We start from the raw sequence: 19939 nt of genomic DNA, 5'->3' as shown, positions 1-19939 counted from the left end.
AACTCACGTTCTTCGGATAAATATAAAGTATATTTGGGACATAATTAAACGTACACTTGGCTGCAAATCGTTATATGCATAAATATTTACGAAAGTTCCGAGCACTGAAAACAGTATGAAGTCAAAACGAGCAACAAGAACGACATCAAAATCAGTTACATAAACCGTCGTGGTCCTACGTCACCAGTTCGTACAACCCCATAGGGATGTACCCTTATAGTTTTTTTCTATCATGATGTGAAAAATGAACTCTCACAATAAAATTTTCAAGCTAAACTATTATGAAGAACAATTCTATTGAATAATAATAAAAAAAGAGTGCTTACAGTCCAGCTAATTAATTTACTCATTTTCGAATATTTGATATTCAGTTTAGCTTGAAATCAAATTATAAAAGGAAATTATTGGACTGGGTATGTTCTTACTTCAAGTTGGTAAAACAATCAACGGATCAGATATGAGACGAGTCTAAGAACTATTCGCGGGCTGCACAAAATGAAGCCACGGTCCAGATGCGGCCCGCGGTCCTTACGTTAGGCAGCCCTCTTAAAAGAGATATGTTACCAGCCCTGTGGTTTCTGTATGGTCTTTTTTTAGTTCCTCTTTTGTATCTTTTTCCAGGCACGACTATATGATCTCTAAATTTCTTGTTCTTAAGACATCTAGTCGCTCTCCTAGCCCTGAATACATTACGTGATGTTCGGATAAAATGAAAACGACCAGTTCGTATCAATTTAAAATTAATATAATTATTAGGGGTACGAAATTTCTTAACAATTTAATGAACTATGAATTTAATGACTAGATCACAATATATAACCCAAAGCATCTATTTTCCTTGTACCCCTCCTCAAAGACTACTCACGCTGCTATCCTCCTTGAAATCCCCCACGATGGCCTCGTCCCACGGTCCGTGAATGTTGTTCTTGTGCCGTTGCAACCGCACGAAAAGCCACGGACAGAACAGATTCACGAACACCAGTATGCAGGCGTAGGTCCAGAAGATGGCCATCGAAATCGACAGCAGGAAGTAAAGACAAACAGCAATCGTGGCCCCCAAAAGCGGCAGGCTAAAGACCTTGGCCATCAGTATTGGTCCCAGGGCAAAGTACGCCGCGGCCACTTCCAGCAGGACGAACGCGTGGAAGGAGGAAGATAATCGGGAGGCCAAGCAGATGGCCCCGAAAATAGCCGCATTCAGCGAGATGGCCTTGGACACGATGGCCGCCGAGACGCCGTAGTCGAAAAAGATCAAATGCAGCACCAGGACGGAGAAGGTCATCGAGAAGACGGTATCGGTGCTGATGCTGTCCGATAGGGTGTGCAGCAGCGGTGAGAATATGTACCCGAACACCAACACGGCCAAGGCCGTTTTGGAGTCCTCAATTGCGTGGCTCAGCCTTAAATTACGCCCGGCGTAAATCAGATATCCCACGATTGTTCCTCCCAGGGCCTTCAGCAGGATGTTCTGCGGACTCACGGCGTCCGTATAAAGGTAGTGAAAGATTACCAGAAAAGTAGTCACTATCGAAATCTGTTGACTGAGGCGCGACGCTCCGAGGAACGCCTCCCGGAAGGTGTAGGTTTGCAGATTCGAGTTCGTCTTCAGCTCCTGCAGGAAACTGGGGTCGGTATAGTTGTCTTCGTAGTCGGAATTCTCGTACAGATTCTTCCGCCAGGGTTTGCGCGGCTTGGGGCTCATGATGCTCACTCGAGAAACTAGCAAAAATGCCTATTCTGTACAGCCGGCGATTGTGGAATGTTGTTCGACTGATGATTTGTTTTGATCTAGGACAGGACGTGACAGCTCAACTAAGACTGCCCAGTTGTTTTTCGGCCGACATCTTTGACGATACAAAAGCCAGTGCTACCAGTATTCATTTTAAGCAAATCTTGTGAACAAATTCAAATATCAATGCCCATAATTTGGTTGTTTCTTGCACGCTTCATTCATATAGTGCAATAGAGGATACTTTATTTTTAAAAATTCAGGTTTATATTAGAAACCGGCATTACTTGTAGAGAAAATTGACACAATTTCCATTATATTGGTCTCAATTAAGTATATTTAATTGATTTAAGTATTGTAGAAGCACATGCGGAAAAGTTAACATGGAATATAAATGGATTCGAATAAATAGACTTCATGAAAAATTTTCAAACTTTTTATGGAACTTTAATTTATGATCTAGCAACACGGCCGGGCTAGCAACAAAGTGCCCTGTTGAAATCCAACTCAACGATGTTAAAGTAGGCCTTTGCCAAAACGACCAATCAGAAGTGGTCTTTTTTGACAGGCAATTGGTTTCATTTTTGTACTGTGACCTGTCACGTCTTGTCTTAGGTTTTGATACTTTGACCAAAAGTGGGTGGATTGGGTTGCGGTTGTGATGATGGGTGGTGGGTGCTACTAGGGAGTGCCCACTTAGAGCTTAGATCACTTTCAAATGACTTCCTTTGTATTACCCCTAGGCAATTTTTTATCCGGAACGAGTAAAGAAAGTATTGTCGCACCGCCACCAAACCGGATCGCGCCAGTGTGACTCGCGACGCGCCTCAACTCGCGACATTTTGAAATCAGTTTTTTCGTGTGGCGCTGCATTCTAACGATTTCTATGAACACAGCGCACTATTCACATATTAGCTGCGACGCTCGGGGCCCGAGAAAATAATAATTTAAAAAAAATTTTGGTCTTGATTTCTACCGGATGCATAATATAAGCAAAGAAGCGAAATGTTCCAATGGACCAATGCACGAGTTCACTCGTTGACGTTTAAGCGGTGCCGTGTTATTTATGTGACCATGGAAACTAGTGAATTTGGCACCGCTCAAACGTCAAATTAGTGACCTCGTGCATTGATCCATTGGAATTCCAAGTTTACTGTCAATGTCATTAGGCATTTCACGGCGAAATTCTCTCTCTTTCGCTCTTCAACAAAACTTGAAAACAATGGTGCCAGTACCTGTCAACTTTGACAGGTACTGGCACCGTTGTTTTCAGATTTCCCGAAGGGGGGAAAGAGAGCGAATTTTCGATGACGTCACCGTGCAATGGGCAACTCCAATCGAGCAGGAGACTTGTCAAACATTTTTGCACACAAGCTGAAAACGGCTCACACAAAAATGTTACCGCTCACGAAAATTTTGCTTCTTCTGAAGTAGCATATTTTCTGAATACTTGAGTGTCGGTTGCAATTTTCATGCTTTGCATAAAGAATGCACTACTCATTACATTGGTTTTCCACACATTCAGTCAATTTTTCATTCGTTACCCAAACCTGTGAAAACTCAACACATAAAACCTGTGACTCACTTTTAGCGTGGGATTCAACATTGGCAGTGCTGCGTAATAGATTTGGCATAGTTGCTAGCTGATTTATTTTGAATAGGATCAGATATCGTCTCTTTATAATTTAGACTCTTTAGGAACGAGCTTAATATTCAAAAATACGCTATGAACCAATGCACGAGTTCACTAATTTGACGTTTGAGCGGTGCCGAATTCACTGGTTTCCATGGTCACATAAATAACACAGCACCGCTAAAACGTCAAATAGTGAACTCGTGCATCGGTCCATTGAGCTCTCGCCGAGCGGTGTCACGAAATTTTCGACCCCCCCCCCCCCCCTCCGTAACGCTTTTTGTATGGAAATTTGTCAATTTTTGTATGAGTTGTAACACTCTAGCCTTCCCCCACCCCCGCCTTCGAGCGTTACGTAATTTGTGGATGCCGCCTGATATGTAACGTGTATGTACATGAACGCAAAAACCACTATGAACTAATCTACGATGACGTCACGCTGCAACTTCCAGCGGGAAGAAAACCTTTACTGCGGGCCGTGTTTACAGAAAATGAACGATTTCGCTACACATTCATCCACTTAATGTTCATCCGGTGAACATTCCTTCAATGGATGTTGATCCGGATGTCATTTTATGTAAACACGGCCCGCATTTAGAGAGGAAAAGAAAAATAAAATCGAACAACGAAAGAAAACCGTGGAAAAGTCCATAGGCCTTTTCATGAGACGTTTCAAATTAGCTGATCTCTAAATTAGCTCTCTTTGACAGTTCTTGGAAATGGCAGCCCCGTATAAAGGCCTACCCGCATAATCAAGAACTATATTCGTACTGTATCCCGTAGTGTGCACTACTATTTATAACAATACATTAATGATTCCGTACAACTTCTAAAATAACAATAAATCCACACTACCGCGAACGGTTTTCACAATTTGATGAACAGTAATCGGGAAAATAACAATATGGGGAATAGGCGGTTAAGTTATGTCACCATTTAAAAACGACGATTTTCTCGAACAAAATTTTTCGTTTACAGTTTGTCAAGTTGTAGATATACTATCCTCTTTTTGTTCAGCCCACAGTAAAGCAAACAGTACAAAAACAGTTTAACCATAAATTTCGCTTAAATACGAATAATGTATGTGGTTTAGTTGATTAATAGTTCTTTATTGTTTTTTTTTACCGTATACGGTTTTGTTCTGAAACATTTAAACCATATGATAAACTATGGTGAATAAATTCAATGGATCACGTGAAACAAGAAAATTCGCGTGGAGCATCTCACTCATTTTTTTTCTTGGTTCTATAACTCAACCTGATTTTTTCGGTGTTTTCAGATATTTGGCTCAAGAAATAATAATGGCATTTCTCCGTTTTTATAGAAATAAATAAATAAATAAATATAGAAAACAAATGTTGTCATCGAACTGAACATATATTGTTATAATCAAATACGCATGAGTGTATTACACTGTAGATTCTGTTTTTTCACTTCTGGGCAAGGATAAAATAAGTCCCTCTTGAAATAGCATAAAATTAATCAAAAAATTGAATTCAGCTTCAGCCAACATCTGCTTCATCTCTTCCCTTCCTTGAGCGCCATTCGGAGGTTTTGCCGGTTTCCTAGACTCCTTGTAATTCATCACACCGCACAGCCTAGAGCAACTGTAAGAGACAATTTACAAATTATAATAAAGAAAGCACAAACAACAATCCGATCTATCATATTTACCTGCCGGTGAAATCGTAAATTCACGCTATACTGCACTTCCGGAAGAAACTTTTACCCGCATATTATTGAAGCGATACGCGCACTGGATTAGTAAAACATAAAATATTTATCTAACAATGCAATCTCGAGTTCTAACAATAAAAGCTTTCAGCAAAATTATCTGATTCACGGAGTGAAAAATGACAGTTGAGTAATAAAAAGCATCTATGCAGTCGCTAACGCACACATATTTTGTTTCACTGTAACACTTATTGTACATTTACTGTAATACCATACATGTTATCAGTGTGTTTGTGGTATTTCTTCGTAGCCGTCTACAACAAGTAACTGTAATTGTAATATATGCCAAATTGTTAGATTATTTAAAGGTTTCAATTGTGCATTGTAAGGAACTTTTCAAGGATGTTATCCCGAACATTGACATAAACTGGTAATGTAAGGTTACTGTGATATATGGTTTTGAAATGAAATCTGATTACAGTAAATCCATAAACGAACAATAACACAAACAGTGGGCATATACAAAACAGTAAACATGTTGTTTGAACAATGTGGCAAATTGTGTTTTTCTATGCGGGTATTCATATGACAGGTCCGTATATGCATTTGTTTACATCTTACATTGGTGGAGGACCAGTGCAAACCTGAGACGTGCAAACTACAGTCACTCTATACACGGAGAAATATTTTTACCTAATTTTTTAGTTTACTTTACCCAAAATTAAGTATATTGATTATAGTTTCAACCCAAAATCTCTCGGGTTTTACTTTCTCCCACACGAATGTTGTCAAAAAAAGAGAGAGCTGCATCTACCCGATGGGGGTACTTTGGCCCAATAAGCCAAATTTGGGTAAATGCAACTTTTCTTATGTTTGGGTCGAAAGAACTCAATTTTGCGTTAAATCAACCCAAAATTGAGTATATTTTTCTAATGGAATTAAAACCAAATTACCTAGTGGGGACCTTGGAAATTTAGCCAAAATTGAGTTATTGGGCTCAACTACGGAATTGCGTTGAAACAACTCAAAATTTAGTTGAATTCCGTCTCCGTGTAGGCATTTTCATGTGACAGGTCCGTCTATGCATTTGTTCACTTCGGTGGAGGACCGGTACTAAAACAAGCCTGACATTTTCATAGAAGAGCTTGCAAAGAGCTTCTGGATCAGCTGATTTGAAACGTATTGTGAAAAGGCCTATTGACAGTTTGGCGAATAGAAAATCCCAAGAACTGACAACATAATAATCTCACTTGAATCGCTGGCAACTGAACAAAATGTTCAAGCCTTCGACTGACCTTCTTGTTTGAATAATGACAAAATAATATTATCCCTCGATCAACCATAATAAAATTCATTAAGAACCCATTCACATATTTCATAACGCTGAAGGGGGTAGGTGGGTGTCTTCAAGATGTTACAGGTCATACAAAATTTGAAAAATATTCTTACAAAATGCGTTATGAGGGAGAGGGTGGGTGTTGAAAATGGGCATTTTAGGCGTTATGAAACTTGCAAATAAACCCAAGGTCAAATTTCGACGAATATTTTTGAACTGCACTTTGCTTTATACAAATGAAGCTTCTTTTTTTTCCTGTAATGCGAATTATTTCTTGAGCTTTTGTTGATTTAAATATATCTGCGGTCACAATATTACTCACCGATTCAAGCACTCTACCACAGATAACAGATCCCGCATAATTATGAACCATACTGGTACTGTTTCTCATATTGTCCACAACAATTTGAACCCATATCTGAACAATATCGTGAACCATGAGTAATAACAATAAAGCAACAATCACAGAAACGGTTTTGACAGTTTGGCGAACGGTAAATGAGAAAATAACAATGTGTGAAATAGGCGGTTAAGTTATGTAACCATTTAAAAACGACGATGGTAGATATATTATCCATTTTTTGAAAAATTAATTGTAAGGCAAACAGTTTAGAAACAGTAAAACCATAAAATCGTAATTAAAATAAATAATGTTTGAGTAATTATTGATTTACTGCTTCGCGACTAAAAATGGGTGAACCAACGTGCGAAGTTCGATTTTTGACTAACTTTGCCGCGTCGCGAGTCACTTCGATATAGTGCGCATCTATGCCCTCCGCCGTGTGCATTATGCGCACTATTGAGAATTGAATTGCGACGCGGTGAAGTTGGTCAAAAATCAAACATAGTTCACTAATTTGACTTTTGAGCGGTGCCGAATTCACTGGTTTCCATGGTCACATATATAACACGGCACCGCTCAAACGTCAGATAATGAACTCGTGCATAGGTCCATTCTCTTCTTGCTGGAAGTTGCAGCGTGACGTCCAGAGGACTGACATGGCTGTCATCCTGCATATATTTCGGCTCTTCCTCACATCGTTTTTGGTACTTCGCGTTTTGATACCCACTTTCTGGTCGGTTTGCCCTAACCTTCACCTGATTTTCGAGTATACGTCTAATGTGCTGCTAGTGCTAGTTTCTGGCAATTAAATATATTGCGTTAAATCGTTGTTATTGATGGCGCTTTTTCCTGTTTCAACATTTTGTTGAATGTTTTACGCATCAGTAAGGCATCATTGATGTCTCCTATCCAAAAAATCATATGTTTTGTCAGTCTCAAAAGAATCAAAACAAAAACACTGGACGCCATGTTGAATCAATGTTGGATAGCTAATTATGGATCAATGCATGAGTTCACTAATTTGACGTTTGAGCGGTGCCGAATTCACTGGTTTCCATGGTTACATAAATAACACGGCACCGCTCAAACGTCAGATAGTGAACTCGTGCATCGGTCCATTGGCTCATTTCACCCCCCTGGTGACGTCATCGTAAATTAGTTCATTGCGCTCCTATGATATTTAACGCTAGATTTAGATCGCATTCAGTACTGTCAGCCAACTGTCAGTTGAAAGTACCAAAACGTCGTCTTCTCTCGCTGCATTCATCAATCAGGACCCTTCTTAACTGCTGCGTGCATCATTTTGCTCACGTTTTTCGGGAAAGGAAATTCACGTAAATGTTCGGTTATTTCTGCGGTATTATTTGCGATTTCAGCTAATTAGAACCCATCAGCCCTTTGGCCAACCCGCAGCGGACCATGGATGAAGAGGATGACCCCGTGATTGAAGAGGTAATTGAAGGAAGATTTTTGATGCGATGGCACTCTTGCTTACTGTTTGGATGTTCTCTCTTCCGGCGACAATGCAGATTCCAGTTTATCTGTCCAAGACCCTGGCGGAGAACCTGTACGTGCTGCAATATCCGGTGAAATCTTCCGCATCGACGTTTGACGATGGCCAAGTGGTGAACTGTTGCGTGAAGCCCATCAACCAACAGGTAAAGACCGGATTGGAACATGTGCAATCTGTTTACTTGAATCTTTTGCGTAGTGACTCAAATTCATATTCGTACAGGGCTCTGATTTTCCATCAACTTGATATAAAATTATAAAATATATATATCGAATCCATGAGTAGGACAATCGTTGGCAAGCACATCAAGCCCAACGAAGCTAAGACAGTTTTAAATCTGAAGAGATCCTGTTCACAGGTCTGGTAGAAGGTTTCTTATTAGAGACTTGATTTCTATTCCAAAGCATGTCTCTAAAAAGGCTCTTTTAGATCAAAATGGTCGCTTTTCCTTTTTACACTTGCAGTGAATCCTGTTGCCAGATTTTAGAGATTTCTGAAAAACCTTTAGAAACTATTAAGCGACTATTTCAAGGGTTCTTCAGGAATTTCCTCTTAGATTCCTCGAGGAAAGGCTTCAGGTATTCTGCTAGTGATTTATTCAAAGATTTCTTCTGTCCTACTTTCATGGACTCCACATATCTCTCCAGAGATTTCTGAAAAATGTGTGCGAAGATTTCCTTGGGAAATTTCTTGAAGGAATCTTAACAGGAATCTCTGAAGTTATTCCTGAAGTGATTTTACTGATGATGTATGAGCCCAGTTTAGTGGAACAGATTTAGATATTAAGTCCAGAATAAATATATGGCTCAACAACCGTTGAGCTTTGTCTAGTTTGCTTATTTATTTTCAATATGTAAAAAATAATTATTGATAGGTACCTTGCTGTGAATTTCTGTTTTTTCTTTCTTTTTTTTGCAGAATTTTGAAATTAAATGAAGTGAAATGATAAAATGTAGCGATTTCTAAAGAAACTTTACATGGCTTACCGAAGTAAACTTATTTTCCTTGAGAAATCTGCGTAATACACGAAGTAGATATGGGCCAATCGCAAGATTTTCAGAAAAAAAAAATGTTAAATATATTTGAAAAACGATCAAATAGTTCACTTAAGCATAGCTCTGACAAAAAAAAAACTCTTTCATGCGTCTCTACAGTGATTCTACAGCAATCTAAAGAAATCACTGAATAACTTGTTCAGGGATGCATAGGGGAATGTGGGGCAAGATGAGCACCCGGGGCAAGATGGGCACCCCTAGTTTGTGTCGTTCCTACCGATTTTTTTTCAATACATTATTTGGGGTTCCGATGAATATCATTAAATTGATATGATGGTCATAAATTTCAGCTAAAAAATCAACAGCACAACGTAAATATTGTCCAAAATACATAGAAGTCCATAAATTAACCATATAAGATTTGTTCATTTAAAAGTGATATTTTCGTTGCGTAAGCAAATTAATTCATACGTTTTTGGCCGTATAGTTATAGAATAATCTTCTGTAGATAATCAGGAGCAAAACTTTTTATCAAATTTAAAAAATATTTCAATTGTTTTGATTATATTAATAAATTTACACCCTTGGGGCAAGATGAGCACCATGTTTAAAATTAAGTAAAAGTGTGAAATTATAGAACCACATTTAGCTGTGAGCTTGACTTACGGTATCTTCTTTGCACAAAACAATTTTTCTAAAAAATATACAAACAAACAACAAATTTAATCGTTTTTTAAGTAAAATCTTAGCAATTTATGAAAAGTTATTTATTTTCTGATAAAAGTTTCAAAAACTAAGCTAGTTGAAAATAAATATTATCAGATATTAAAGATAAAGATCTTGGGATATTGCAAGCATTGAATAATAATAGTTTTCTTTAGTAAATTGCATCTTTTTATGGGGGTGCCCATCTTGCCCCGCAGTTTTTTTGACCGATGATAAAAAAGCTATTTTTTAAAGTGTTATTTGGAAAACTATTTATTTATTTATTTATTTATTTATTAAATTTATCAACAGGCTTCGTAGCCCCAATGATATTGTTAAAACTAAGGACAGCAATACAAATTAAAAAAAAACTCAATCACGAACATAATCTTGGTCACAGTCTCAAACATAATCATAAACTTTGTCAGGCAATTAAAAAAAAACATTTAACATATAATCGTTGTCGTTATCCGCTTCTACCAGCAAAAAACTCCGAAAATCTTCGACGAAGCGATTCACGGGTGAGGTGGAAGTCAAATAGTAGGGCAATCCTGTTGAAGACGCGCTGGATACCGATGATCGCCCCATGCATTCCGTAGTTAGTTCTTCGTAATGGCAAGCGTAGTATAACATTGTTCCGGAGTGATCGTGACTGGGCGTGTAAATCAATTTTTTCCAGGATGAAGGCACAATCTATCCGTCCTTGTAGCGTGTCTGCAACCGTAAGAGCTCTGCAGACGTCCCTTCTGGTGCGAAGTAGCTCTAGATCAATCAGCTGGCATCGACTCTCGTAGCTTGGCAGTTGGAACGGGTTTCTCCATGGCAGTTTCCGAAGTGCAAACCGAAGAAAGCGGTGTTGTACGGACTCAATCCTTTCGGAGCCGTTGTCGTAAGCGGGGCTCCAGACCGCAGAACAGTATTCCAAAGTGGAACGCACGAGCGAGCAATATAGGGACTTTAAGCAGTAGACGTCTGTGAAGTTCTTTGCAATCCTGAAGATGAATCCCAATGTTCTGGATGCCTTGTCGACAATGTACGAAACATGCGGCTTGAATGTCAGCTTTGAATCCAGAATCACCCCGAGATCCTTTACTTGGTTCACACGATCGATTGTAGTTCCCAGCAGGCAGTAGTCAAATATTATCGGCTGTCTTTTCCTTGTAAACGTTATGATCACTTTTTAAAACTTTTAATGGTTGGAGGTCAAAGTAATAATGTAAAAGATAAGGATGGTTACCAATTTTGCCAAAATAATTACGTTTAAGTAGGCTTAAATCGCGCTTATCCTTAGGGTGCTCATCTTGCCCCGCCTGACCCTACAGGAACACCATGAGTGATTAATCCTATATTACTTTCAATAATGAGTATTCCAGTAATGTATCAAACACTGCTTCCTTAAATCATTATTTATAGGATAGCCTGTAGAAATTTGATAACAATTACTTGGGAAACTATCCTGAGATTCCTCCAGTAATGTCTTGAGGAATTGTAACATTGTAAGAAGGAGGTGATCAATAGTTCAACATCAAAAGTTATTAAAACAAGTTTTTGTTAATCCAATCTTTTTTTTTGTTGAAAAAACTATTGACTGTACTATTTAGGTATTTTCGTACGCAAGATCTGTTCTACTCACTTCTTGCGCTAACAATGATGAAGGCCATACGTGTCATCTATTGCTCGGGCTTTGCTTTTAAGCTCGTGAGCGGGCTACTGGAACATGAGCGGGTACTGGTACGTTGACGGTATTTCGACTACCACTTGCAGTCTTCTTCAGTGTCAGTTACTCGTATCCATCTAGAATGCTTGTGTCTTTAGCAAAGTTGTTAAGAAACTTGAAAGCAGATTGAGAAAGCAATGTTTAGTTAGCAATTTTGCCGATACGTGGCGCTAGTGTGCATGTAATTTACATGACCAAATTGCAGGTTTTAGCTCATGATACCGACTACTTAGAAAGTTCGTGTCTCCAGCAAAGTTGTTCAGAAGCTTGGTAACTATTTGAGGCAGCACTGTTTGGTTGGAAAGTTTGCTGCTACATGACGTTAGTGTGCATGCAATTTGTTCACATTCTAGCTCATGATTCCAACCTCTTAGAAAGTTTGTGTTTTCAGCATAGTTGTTCAGAAGCTTGAATACAATTTGAGGCAGCACTGTTTTGTTAGCAATTTTGCTGCTCCATTTCGCTTATTTTCATGTGAATACAATGTATTTTAGAAGGTTTTAGGTGACTCAGGGATAGTACCACCCACCATATATATGTAATCACTCCATCAAGTATTGTAACGCTTCATTTGAATATTTTCTACACCCATTAACAATCAAGCATCACTTTCCTAACTACGATGACATACCTCAAAGCATTCATAATTTGCAATGTTCTGGTTTTCAACAAACTTGACCAGAATTTTTTATTCGATTAAAATGTATAATGTGTAATTTAAGCGCTTTTCAAGCTGTTTTATGTTATGATCTTCACCACCTAGATCTAGAAGAATAATGTCTTCATCATAGTTATTTAGTGTACCGGAAACAAACCAATGTTGCGCGATTGGTTTTAAAATTGTAATACAGTCAACTTTCGTTCGTTGCACTAAACCTGTAGCCCACTTAGTGAAAGACTTTCACTAATCCGGCTGAGTTTCGAGCTGTTAAATAGCATAGAACATAAGAAAAACAGGGGCCCAGATAGCCGTAGCGGTAAACGCGCAGCTATTTAGCATGACCATGTTGAGGGTCGTGGGTTCGAATTCCGCTGGTCGAGGATCTTTTCGTAAAGGAAATTTTCTCGATTCCCAGGGCATAGAGTATCTTCGTACCTGCCACACGATATACACATGCAAAAATGGTCAATCGGCAAAGAAAGCTCTCGGTTAATAACTGTGGAAGTGCTCATAAGAACACCAATCTGAGAAGCAGACTTTGTCCCAGTTGGGACGTAACGCCAGAAAGAAGAAGAAGAATAAGAAAACAGAACTATCAACATTGATAAATTGCGTCTTGGGCTACAGGGTGTCCGCAAATTATCCGTACAAACTTTGAAGACCTGGCTCTATACAATCAAGCATAATAAATTCAATATTCTTGCATGGTTTTAAACATTGGCTTATTATATTCTTAAGAAATAAGTTTGACACATTTCCGATTTCAAATAATTGCAAAACCAACCCAAATGTATTGACGTGTATTAAAGGGAGCTGTTTTCCGAGCTTTATGACGGAAGAGAAATGTCCATAGTACTCACTGGATTTGAACCGTACAATTTTCTATTTCCAGTGTAACTTGAAGCCACTAACCTGTAGATTACTTCAAATAATAATAGGACATTTGGATTCATCTCCTTTAGGTTTTAGGGATAACACATCCCCAGTATGACTAGCGGCCCTCAGGAAAAACGTCTTCGAAAAATTTAAATTTGCCTATCTCAGTAACAAGCAATCATTTCGAAATTTTTTAAAGTTGTATTTTGTGTTAACATATAGATGTATTATAAAAGGTACATGGACATTGATTTTTCATTGTTTTCAATGTCAGATCATCTTTCCAATATTTTGCTGTTCGGATAATTTGCGGACACCCTGTATAGCCCATCTAACGGGAGCCCAATTAAAACGTAGCCCACTAAAAAATAGTGAAACGAACAAAATTCGACTGTACTGGCAATCGTTTTGAGAAAAATAACAATATATTTGAATGAAAATATTTTTGAAGTACGAAAATTGAAAAACAAGTTATTTTTCTAAGGCTTGTACACTTAGTCAAAATTTTAAACTTGGCGGAATATAATATAATACAATATTAAATAATATTATGTTTTTGTTTGTTTTCAAAATAATCAAATATCAAAATTGCTTACCAAACAGTGCTGACTCAAATTGCTTCTGAACATTTTTTCTGAAGACATGATCATGCTATGTGGCCTGGATAATGAGCTAGAACCTGCTAGAATGTGACCAAATTTACACGCACACTAGCGTCACGCAGCATTAACGATCAACGCTCCGTCATCGTAATCATCGTCATCATCGAAACTTCAAAAGCAGTTTTTCTGTTCAAAACTAAAAATTATTCGATGAAAATGTGTTCACTGTGTTTCGGTTGAAGATCAGAGTACAGTGAACATATTTTCCTCTAAATTTTGTTGATTTTTAATGAAAAAACTGCTTTTGAAATTTCCGAAATCAATGACGGATCCTGCCCCCTTAACCTTCGGGCTGTCGCGCTGTTGTACTTTGTACAACAGTTGTGATTTATATGCTATCATTTTGCAACAAAGATATCTATCGACACCAAACCAAAATGTATTCCTCAAGAATCTTCTTAAGAACAATATTCAACGGTTTTTATTTACAGTATGACCCTTGATAATGCGGTAAAACCAAAATATATACATGAAAGTCGCATAATAATGAACGTAATATATACGGTTCGAGTAAACCACAGTTTTAAATCGGTATATCTCAAAATCCAGATAATATAGAAACTTGGGGTCTTTAGTAAAGTTGTTCTGGCGGTGAAGCGCTATCTGATGGTACCGCATTCAATTCGGAATTTGACCGCTAGGTGGCACTAGTGGACATGGAAATTTTACTTTTGTTTTGCAAATATTTCAGGATCCTGATCATTCAGAAGGATGGCGTCTTCGGCAAAGTTGTTTAGTAAGTTAAGCACTATCATTGTTCGAGCTAGTTGATTCAAAATTTTGCCTCAAGGCGGCGCTAGTGTGCATGAAACTTTTGTTTGCAGATATCTCAGGAGCCTGACCACTTAGAGAGATAGTGTCTTCAACAAAGTAGTTCAGTAGCTCAAGGACTATCATTATTTGAGGTAAGAAATAGGATATTTTGCCACCAGGCGGCGGTAGTGAGCATAAAATTTTTGTTTTGCGGATACTGCAGGATCTTGACTTTTTAGACAGGCACCTTCAGCAAAGTTGTTCAGAAGCTCAGGAACTACCATTATTTTACAAAATCTCGAGCTCTAAGGATTAAACAAAGAAATAATTTGAACTACTGAACAACTATGCCGAAGACGCCATCTTTCTAAGTGATCAGGCTCCTGAGATATTTGCGAAACAAATGTTTTATGCTCACTAGTGCCGCCTGGTGGCAAAATTTTGAATCAATTAGCTCTAACAATGATAGTCCATAAGTTACCGAGCAACTTTGCCGAAGACGCCATCTTTCTAAGTGGTAAGGATCCTGAGATCTGCAATACAAAAGTTTTAGCTCACTAGCGCCAAGTGGCAAAATCCCGAATTTCTTGGCTAAAATAATGATAGTCCTTGAGCTACTGAACAACTTTGCCGAAGACGTCATCTTTCTAAGTAGTCAGACTCTTGGGATATTCGCAAAACCAAGGGTGTTGTACAAAGTACAACGCGCGACTACTCGCGTTACAAAAATTCGCGCGACGACCGAAAAGTTAAAATAATAACCAAACAGTGCTGCTTTAAATTGCTTTCAAATTTCCGAAAAACTTTGCTAAGGCCTCAGTGAAGTATAACCCAGCATAGAGCATACAAAATAAAGCATTCTGTATGATTCCTTAGCGTCATCGGAAGCCCTTAACTTTTGAATGGTGCGTAAAGAATACGTTTCCGCAATTTGAATAATTTTAAGTAAATCAAAATGTGTGGCCTTTTCATGATTCTCATTCCGGACGCTTCCTCACTTTTGCCTCATATTCCGGACATTTTGATTCGCATTCCGGACAGCTCATGATAATCAATAATGGAACAGTCAAATCAAATCAAATTGAAATCGTCAAACCACTAAAGAGACATCTAAGGTAGGTAGTTGTGCATTATAAATTTTCAAAGATATTTATGGAAAAAGCTTACTAAAACGAGCCTCGAAATTGAGAATTTTTGAACGGCAAAATTGAAACATTTCGTGTGAAATGTTTCCCATACAAAGTAGAGTGTCCGGAATTTGAAGCTTCCCGTAATATGAATCAAAACGGTACATTACTGTGGCGCTATCAGCAAAATTGCTAACCAACAAAGCTGCCTCAAATTGTTACTTGACAGTGAAATCTTTGCCCAAGACACGAACTTTCTAGGTGGCCAGAATCATGAACTAGAGTCTGCTAGAATATGATCAAATTTACATGCACACTAGTGCAACGTAGTGGGAAAATTGCTAACTAAACAGTGCTGTCTCAAATTGCTTTCAAGTTTCTTATCAACTTTGCTGAAGACACGAACTTTCTAGGTGATCGGGCTCATGAGCTAAAGCCTGCTAGACTATGATCAAACTAAATGCACGTTAGCGCCACGTAGCGGCAAAATTACGCATTAAAAATTCCACATAATGAACGCCATAAGGCTTCTGAACAACTTTGCTGAAGACCGCAACTTTGTAGAAAATAAGGATTCCGATATTGCTTCATAAATATTATAGTTTTAGGTGATGCTAAACTTTTTGGGGCTGCTGCAGTATTCAACTGGGGTGTTGCAATACTAGGTGATGCGATTCTTTACATTTGGTGGGTAGTGTAAGTGCAACATCAATTCCTCTCCTTGCCCAGCACTTACACACTGAGGATATTTATATTGAAAGACAGCTCCTATCACACAATGCACAATCCTCTGGACAAATCAAGCATTTCAGATGAATGTACATCGAAGTTCAATCCCCATCGAAAAATTCAATGCTCCACGTGTCCTTAAGACCATGTTTGACGGTATATCATTTGCTCGTTTTTACCACCTTGATGTCCTGTCACGGTCGCCATGTACTAAAATTCTTGGCAGGGCTTTCTTTAAATAATCCTGTTAGGGACGTTTTTATCGGGAGCAATGGAAACCTCTAGCAGCTTAGATTTCCAGCAGCTTCAAGACTGTAATTTTATTTAACAATTTTCTTAACGATAGTTCATATAATATATTAATTTTACTTACATTTAAGTTTCACGGCTTTAACTCCGAGATACGTTTCTCTTAACCTTAAATTATCAATTACATAATTCACTTTATAATTTTACTATATGAATAAGCAGCTATAACTATCATAGCTTGACCGTTCGACTGTTTTATGTCATCATATTCTAAATAGACCAAAGCGAATCCTTACTCCAAAAGTTGCGATTTTGGAATGAATTTATTATATCGTTCGATTAGTTCGAGACCCATAAGGGCCCATTCACAAATTTCATAACGCTGAAAGGGGTGGGTGGGTGTCTCTAAGATGTTACAGCTCATAGAAAAATATGAAGAACACTCTTACAAAAAGCGTTACGAGGGGGTGGGTGGGTGTCTAAAATGGCCATTTTCGGCGTTATGAAATTTGTGAATCAACCCATAGAGAATGCAACACACGGGTGGTCAGCAACTTGGCAGTTTGGCAGTTTATTGGTTTGGAAAATACAATGTTGCAAAGACAACATTGTCGGTCAAAAGTTTTGCACCACATGTGCCCTGTACGAATATGAAATTGAGCAACTGTATTTTTTTCGATTTTAGGTGAAGGTGGATTATGCTTTGAACACGGCCTCCAAGAACTACGATGCCTTCAAAGGCGAGCAGTTTGCGATCGCTGCCGATGGCAAGGACAAGGACCGCCAACAGAAGCCCAGCTTTCGGAGCGGAACGATGGACAAGCAGTCCTTCCTGAGCTCGAAACCCATCGAAGACGTAAATCGGTATATGGTTTGTGTGCTGCAGGACCGGGAGATCCACGCCACTCCGGTCCGGGGCATCGTCTCGATGCGGCAGGTGTTTTCCTACTTTGACAAGCAGGACAAGCGGACAAAGGCGGAACAGAAAGCCGAACAGGACGCCGATGCCGATGAGGAAGAGCTCAAACAGGTCACGGTCAAATTCGCTCGAACCGAGAACGAAAAGGTGCGAAAAGCCAGGGAGAAATCGTTCAACTACATCTCGAAGATGGAATCGGAAGAACCGTGGTGCGAAACGTTCTGGCATGCCAAGAAGTCCACCACGGCGGAACTGGAGCGGCACAAACTGTTCTGTAGTTCTGCATCAGCAGCTTCCTCCAGAGACGGGGCGGAGAGCGCCCTCAACGTGGGGACCGCCGAGTATCTGGACATGCTGATTAGCAAGGAAAAAACCGATAGGAATATAGATTCTATGCTGCCAAGCCGGGTCGTCTGCATGCACAAGCTGAAGCAAATGGCGCTCGTCGATCAGATTAAGGTTATTCTTAAGGATGGTAAGTTTTGTCAACTATCGGGGCTACCAACAGGTGACGCTGAACATCTGTAATAAATATATCACATTTGGATTATTATTTCGTTCTAGCAAAAGTTCTCACGTTCCAGCAGATCATGGAACTCCTCCCGGACAGGACACTACCGGCGGATAAAGTCCTCAGGTCGCTCCCGCTGGCCGGCGTTCTGATCCGTGGCAACTGGGTAGTCCAATCGGAGATCATCTACCCGGAGGGTAGCGTTTCCAGCACGAACGGAGTGCCGGCCGAGCAGATGTGCAAAGCACGGGATTACATTCTGTTTCGGTTTACCCAGTGCGACAAGCTGGAACGTCATCAGCTGGCCTTTATTACCCAGCTGCCGTCGGAGGAGATCCGCGAGATCCTGTGCTCGGTTGCGAAGCTGAACAGTGATCGGACGTGGAGTTTACTGCTGCCACCAAATGAAGATTTCTCTGCGAACGAGCAGGAAATCAGTGATAGACAGAACGCTTTCTGGACCGCCCGGGCGGACAAGTTCAACGAAATGGAGAAATCGACCAAACGGGTGCGGAAAAAGTCCTCTCGATCGGAAAGCAAGTACGACGTCAAGATGAGCAATGGCTAGTAGAAGACTGCAAGGAGTTTCGTTATGAACCAATCTACAAGGTTACGATGCGAATTAGGTACGCAAGACTATTTATAATTATCGAAATTACAAGTATATTTAAGAAATTCTGTATGCTCTAAGCCTTGTTACCAATCATCCGAACGGTTGCCTCCAGAATGTCTCGATGGATCTGGTCCCGGTTGGTTTGGGTCACGTGAAATAGTTGAGCATTTCTGATCCGCTTCAAACGATCCACGATGTTCAGTGTGGCTTTGAGGGGAATCGTGGCCACGAAGCAAAGATCGCCCCGTTCGACGCTATCGGCGATTTGTAGCATGCGATCTTCGAAGGATCGGGATTTCAGCTCCATTTTTCCGATTTCATCCAGAATCAGCAGATGGGCGGTACGGGAACTCAGCGCTGCCAGGGCCACGGATTCAAACTCCGGAACGCAGACGGTGTATTTGCCGACACGGTTCCTAGCCGGAGCGTTCTTCATTGTTTCGCTGTTTGGTGTGGAAGAAATTATTTGGGTTATTTCCGATATATCACCTTCATCCAACTTTACTTGTAGAACAAGCCCAGTTACTTACCTGACGCGGGAGAGCGGTGCCTTCTTGCCATCGAACGTGATGATGTCGAATCCCGTGCGTTCGCCGGTGGCACTTCGTAGCTCTTCCGTGTAGAAACCATCGAAGGCAATCGCACGCTTTTGAAGCTCTATTCCAAGGTTGCGCACGATGGTTGTTTTGCCGACACCTGGTTGATATTGGTTTTGTTGAATTATTTTTATAGTTCAAGAGTGTTGTATGGACTTTATTGTACTTCATTCGAATCGAGTTTTGTCATCTTGTTAACCGTTTGTCTATGTTTGGGGTCAATATGACCCCAGAGCACTTTGACGGGGCTGTAACTTTTTTGTTAGTGAACCGATTTGTGAATTTTTTTCACACGTTGGTGAGTTTCCGCGAGATTTTTTTATTTGCGCAAGAATTATTTCAATTACCTAATTTGAAAAATAGTTTTCTAGATTAGTTTTTTTATGAAAATAGTACGTTGTCTGTGATAGTACTTCGCGAAATACAAATGGATTTTCGATTTTTCTGCAGTTTTGGAAAGCGAATTTAATTGAGTTTTACTAAAAAATATAACAAAATTCAAAAGGGGGATGGTTCATAGGGAGGAGGAATTTGGAATAATTCATACCGAGGAGGAATCATTATGAAAAAATATCCAAAAACAAATTTTTAAACTTTT

The 19939-nt window shown here is 39.4% G+C and overlaps 3 protein-coding genes across 4 annotated transcripts in view; 1 reads left to right on the top strand and 2 right to left on the bottom strand.

Moving 5' to 3' along the window:
• Positions 1-729: 729 nt before the first annotated feature.
• LOC5575247 (phosphatidylinositol N-acetylglucosaminyltransferase subunit C) lies at positions 730-1803 on the bottom strand. Its single transcript, XM_001655596.2, has one exon. The coding sequence runs from the start codon at positions 1700-1702 to the stop codon at positions 851-853; it is 852 nt and encodes a 283-aa protein (XP_001655646.2). The 5' UTR covers positions 1703-1803; the 3' UTR covers positions 730-850.
• A 6137-nt stretch (positions 1804-7940) lies between these two features.
• LOC5575240 (DNA-directed RNA polymerase III subunit RPC5) lies at positions 7941-18814 on the top strand. Of its 2 annotated transcripts, XM_001655595.2 has the most exons (4): positions 7941-8167; positions 8245-8373; positions 17388-18096; positions 18186-18729. In XM_001655595.2, exons 1-4 carry the CDS (start codon positions 8135-8137, stop codon positions 18698-18700), a joined length of 1386 nt encoding a protein of 461 aa, XP_001655645.1. In that variant the 5' UTR covers positions 7941-8134; the 3' UTR covers positions 18701-18729. The 2 variants fall into 2 exon arrangements, with proteins under 2 accessions (XP_001655645.1, XP_021697536.1); XM_021841844.1 differs by lacking the exon at positions 7941-8167 and having other exon boundaries at positions 8190-8373; positions 18186-18814.
• Positions 18755-19939, bottom strand: part of LOC5575236 (histone chaperone asf1) — a 23884-nt gene continuing 22699 nt past the window's right edge. Inside the window, exons 3-4 of the mRNA XM_021841845.1 lie at positions 19276-19441; positions 18755-19188 (exon numbers count right to left, since the gene is read on the bottom strand). Coding sequence (XP_021697537.1) covers positions 18819-19188; positions 19276-19441 — 536 coding nt within the window. The 3' untranslated portion in view covers positions 18755-18818. The remainder of the gene's footprint in view (positions 19189-19275; positions 19442-19939) is intronic.

This window comes from Aedes aegypti, chromosome 2, assembly GCF_002204515.2.
Source record: "Aedes aegypti strain LVP_AGWG chromosome 2, AaegL5.0 Primary Assembly, whole genome shotgun sequence".
NCBI classification, from domain to species: Eukaryota; Metazoa; Arthropoda; class Insecta; order Diptera; family Culicidae; genus Aedes; species Aedes aegypti.
The sequence above is the reverse complement of the archived record's forward strand: the minus strand, read 5'-3'. Positions and strand labels throughout refer to the sequence as shown.

What these genes read in the sequence shown, in the direction of transcription:
- LOC5575247 (XM_001655596.2), bottom strand. Translation starts at nt 1,702, where the DNA reads ATGAGCCCCAAGCCGCGCAAACCCTGGCGGAAGAATCTGTACGAGAAT.
- LOC5575240 (XM_021841844.1), top strand. Translation starts at nt 8,194, where the DNA reads ATGGCACTCTTGCTTACTGTTTGGATGTTCTCTCTTCCGGCGACAATG. An exon ending in TGAAGCCCATCAACCAACAG is followed by an intron (nt 8,374 to 17,387) that starts GTAAAGACCGGA and finishes TTTCGATTTTAG; the next exon opens with GTGAAGGTGGATTATGCTTT. An exon ending in TAAGGTTATTCTTAAGGATG is followed by an intron (nt 18,097 to 18,185) that starts GTAAGTTTTGTC and finishes ATTTCGTTCTAG; the next exon opens with CAAAAGTTCTCACGTTCCAG.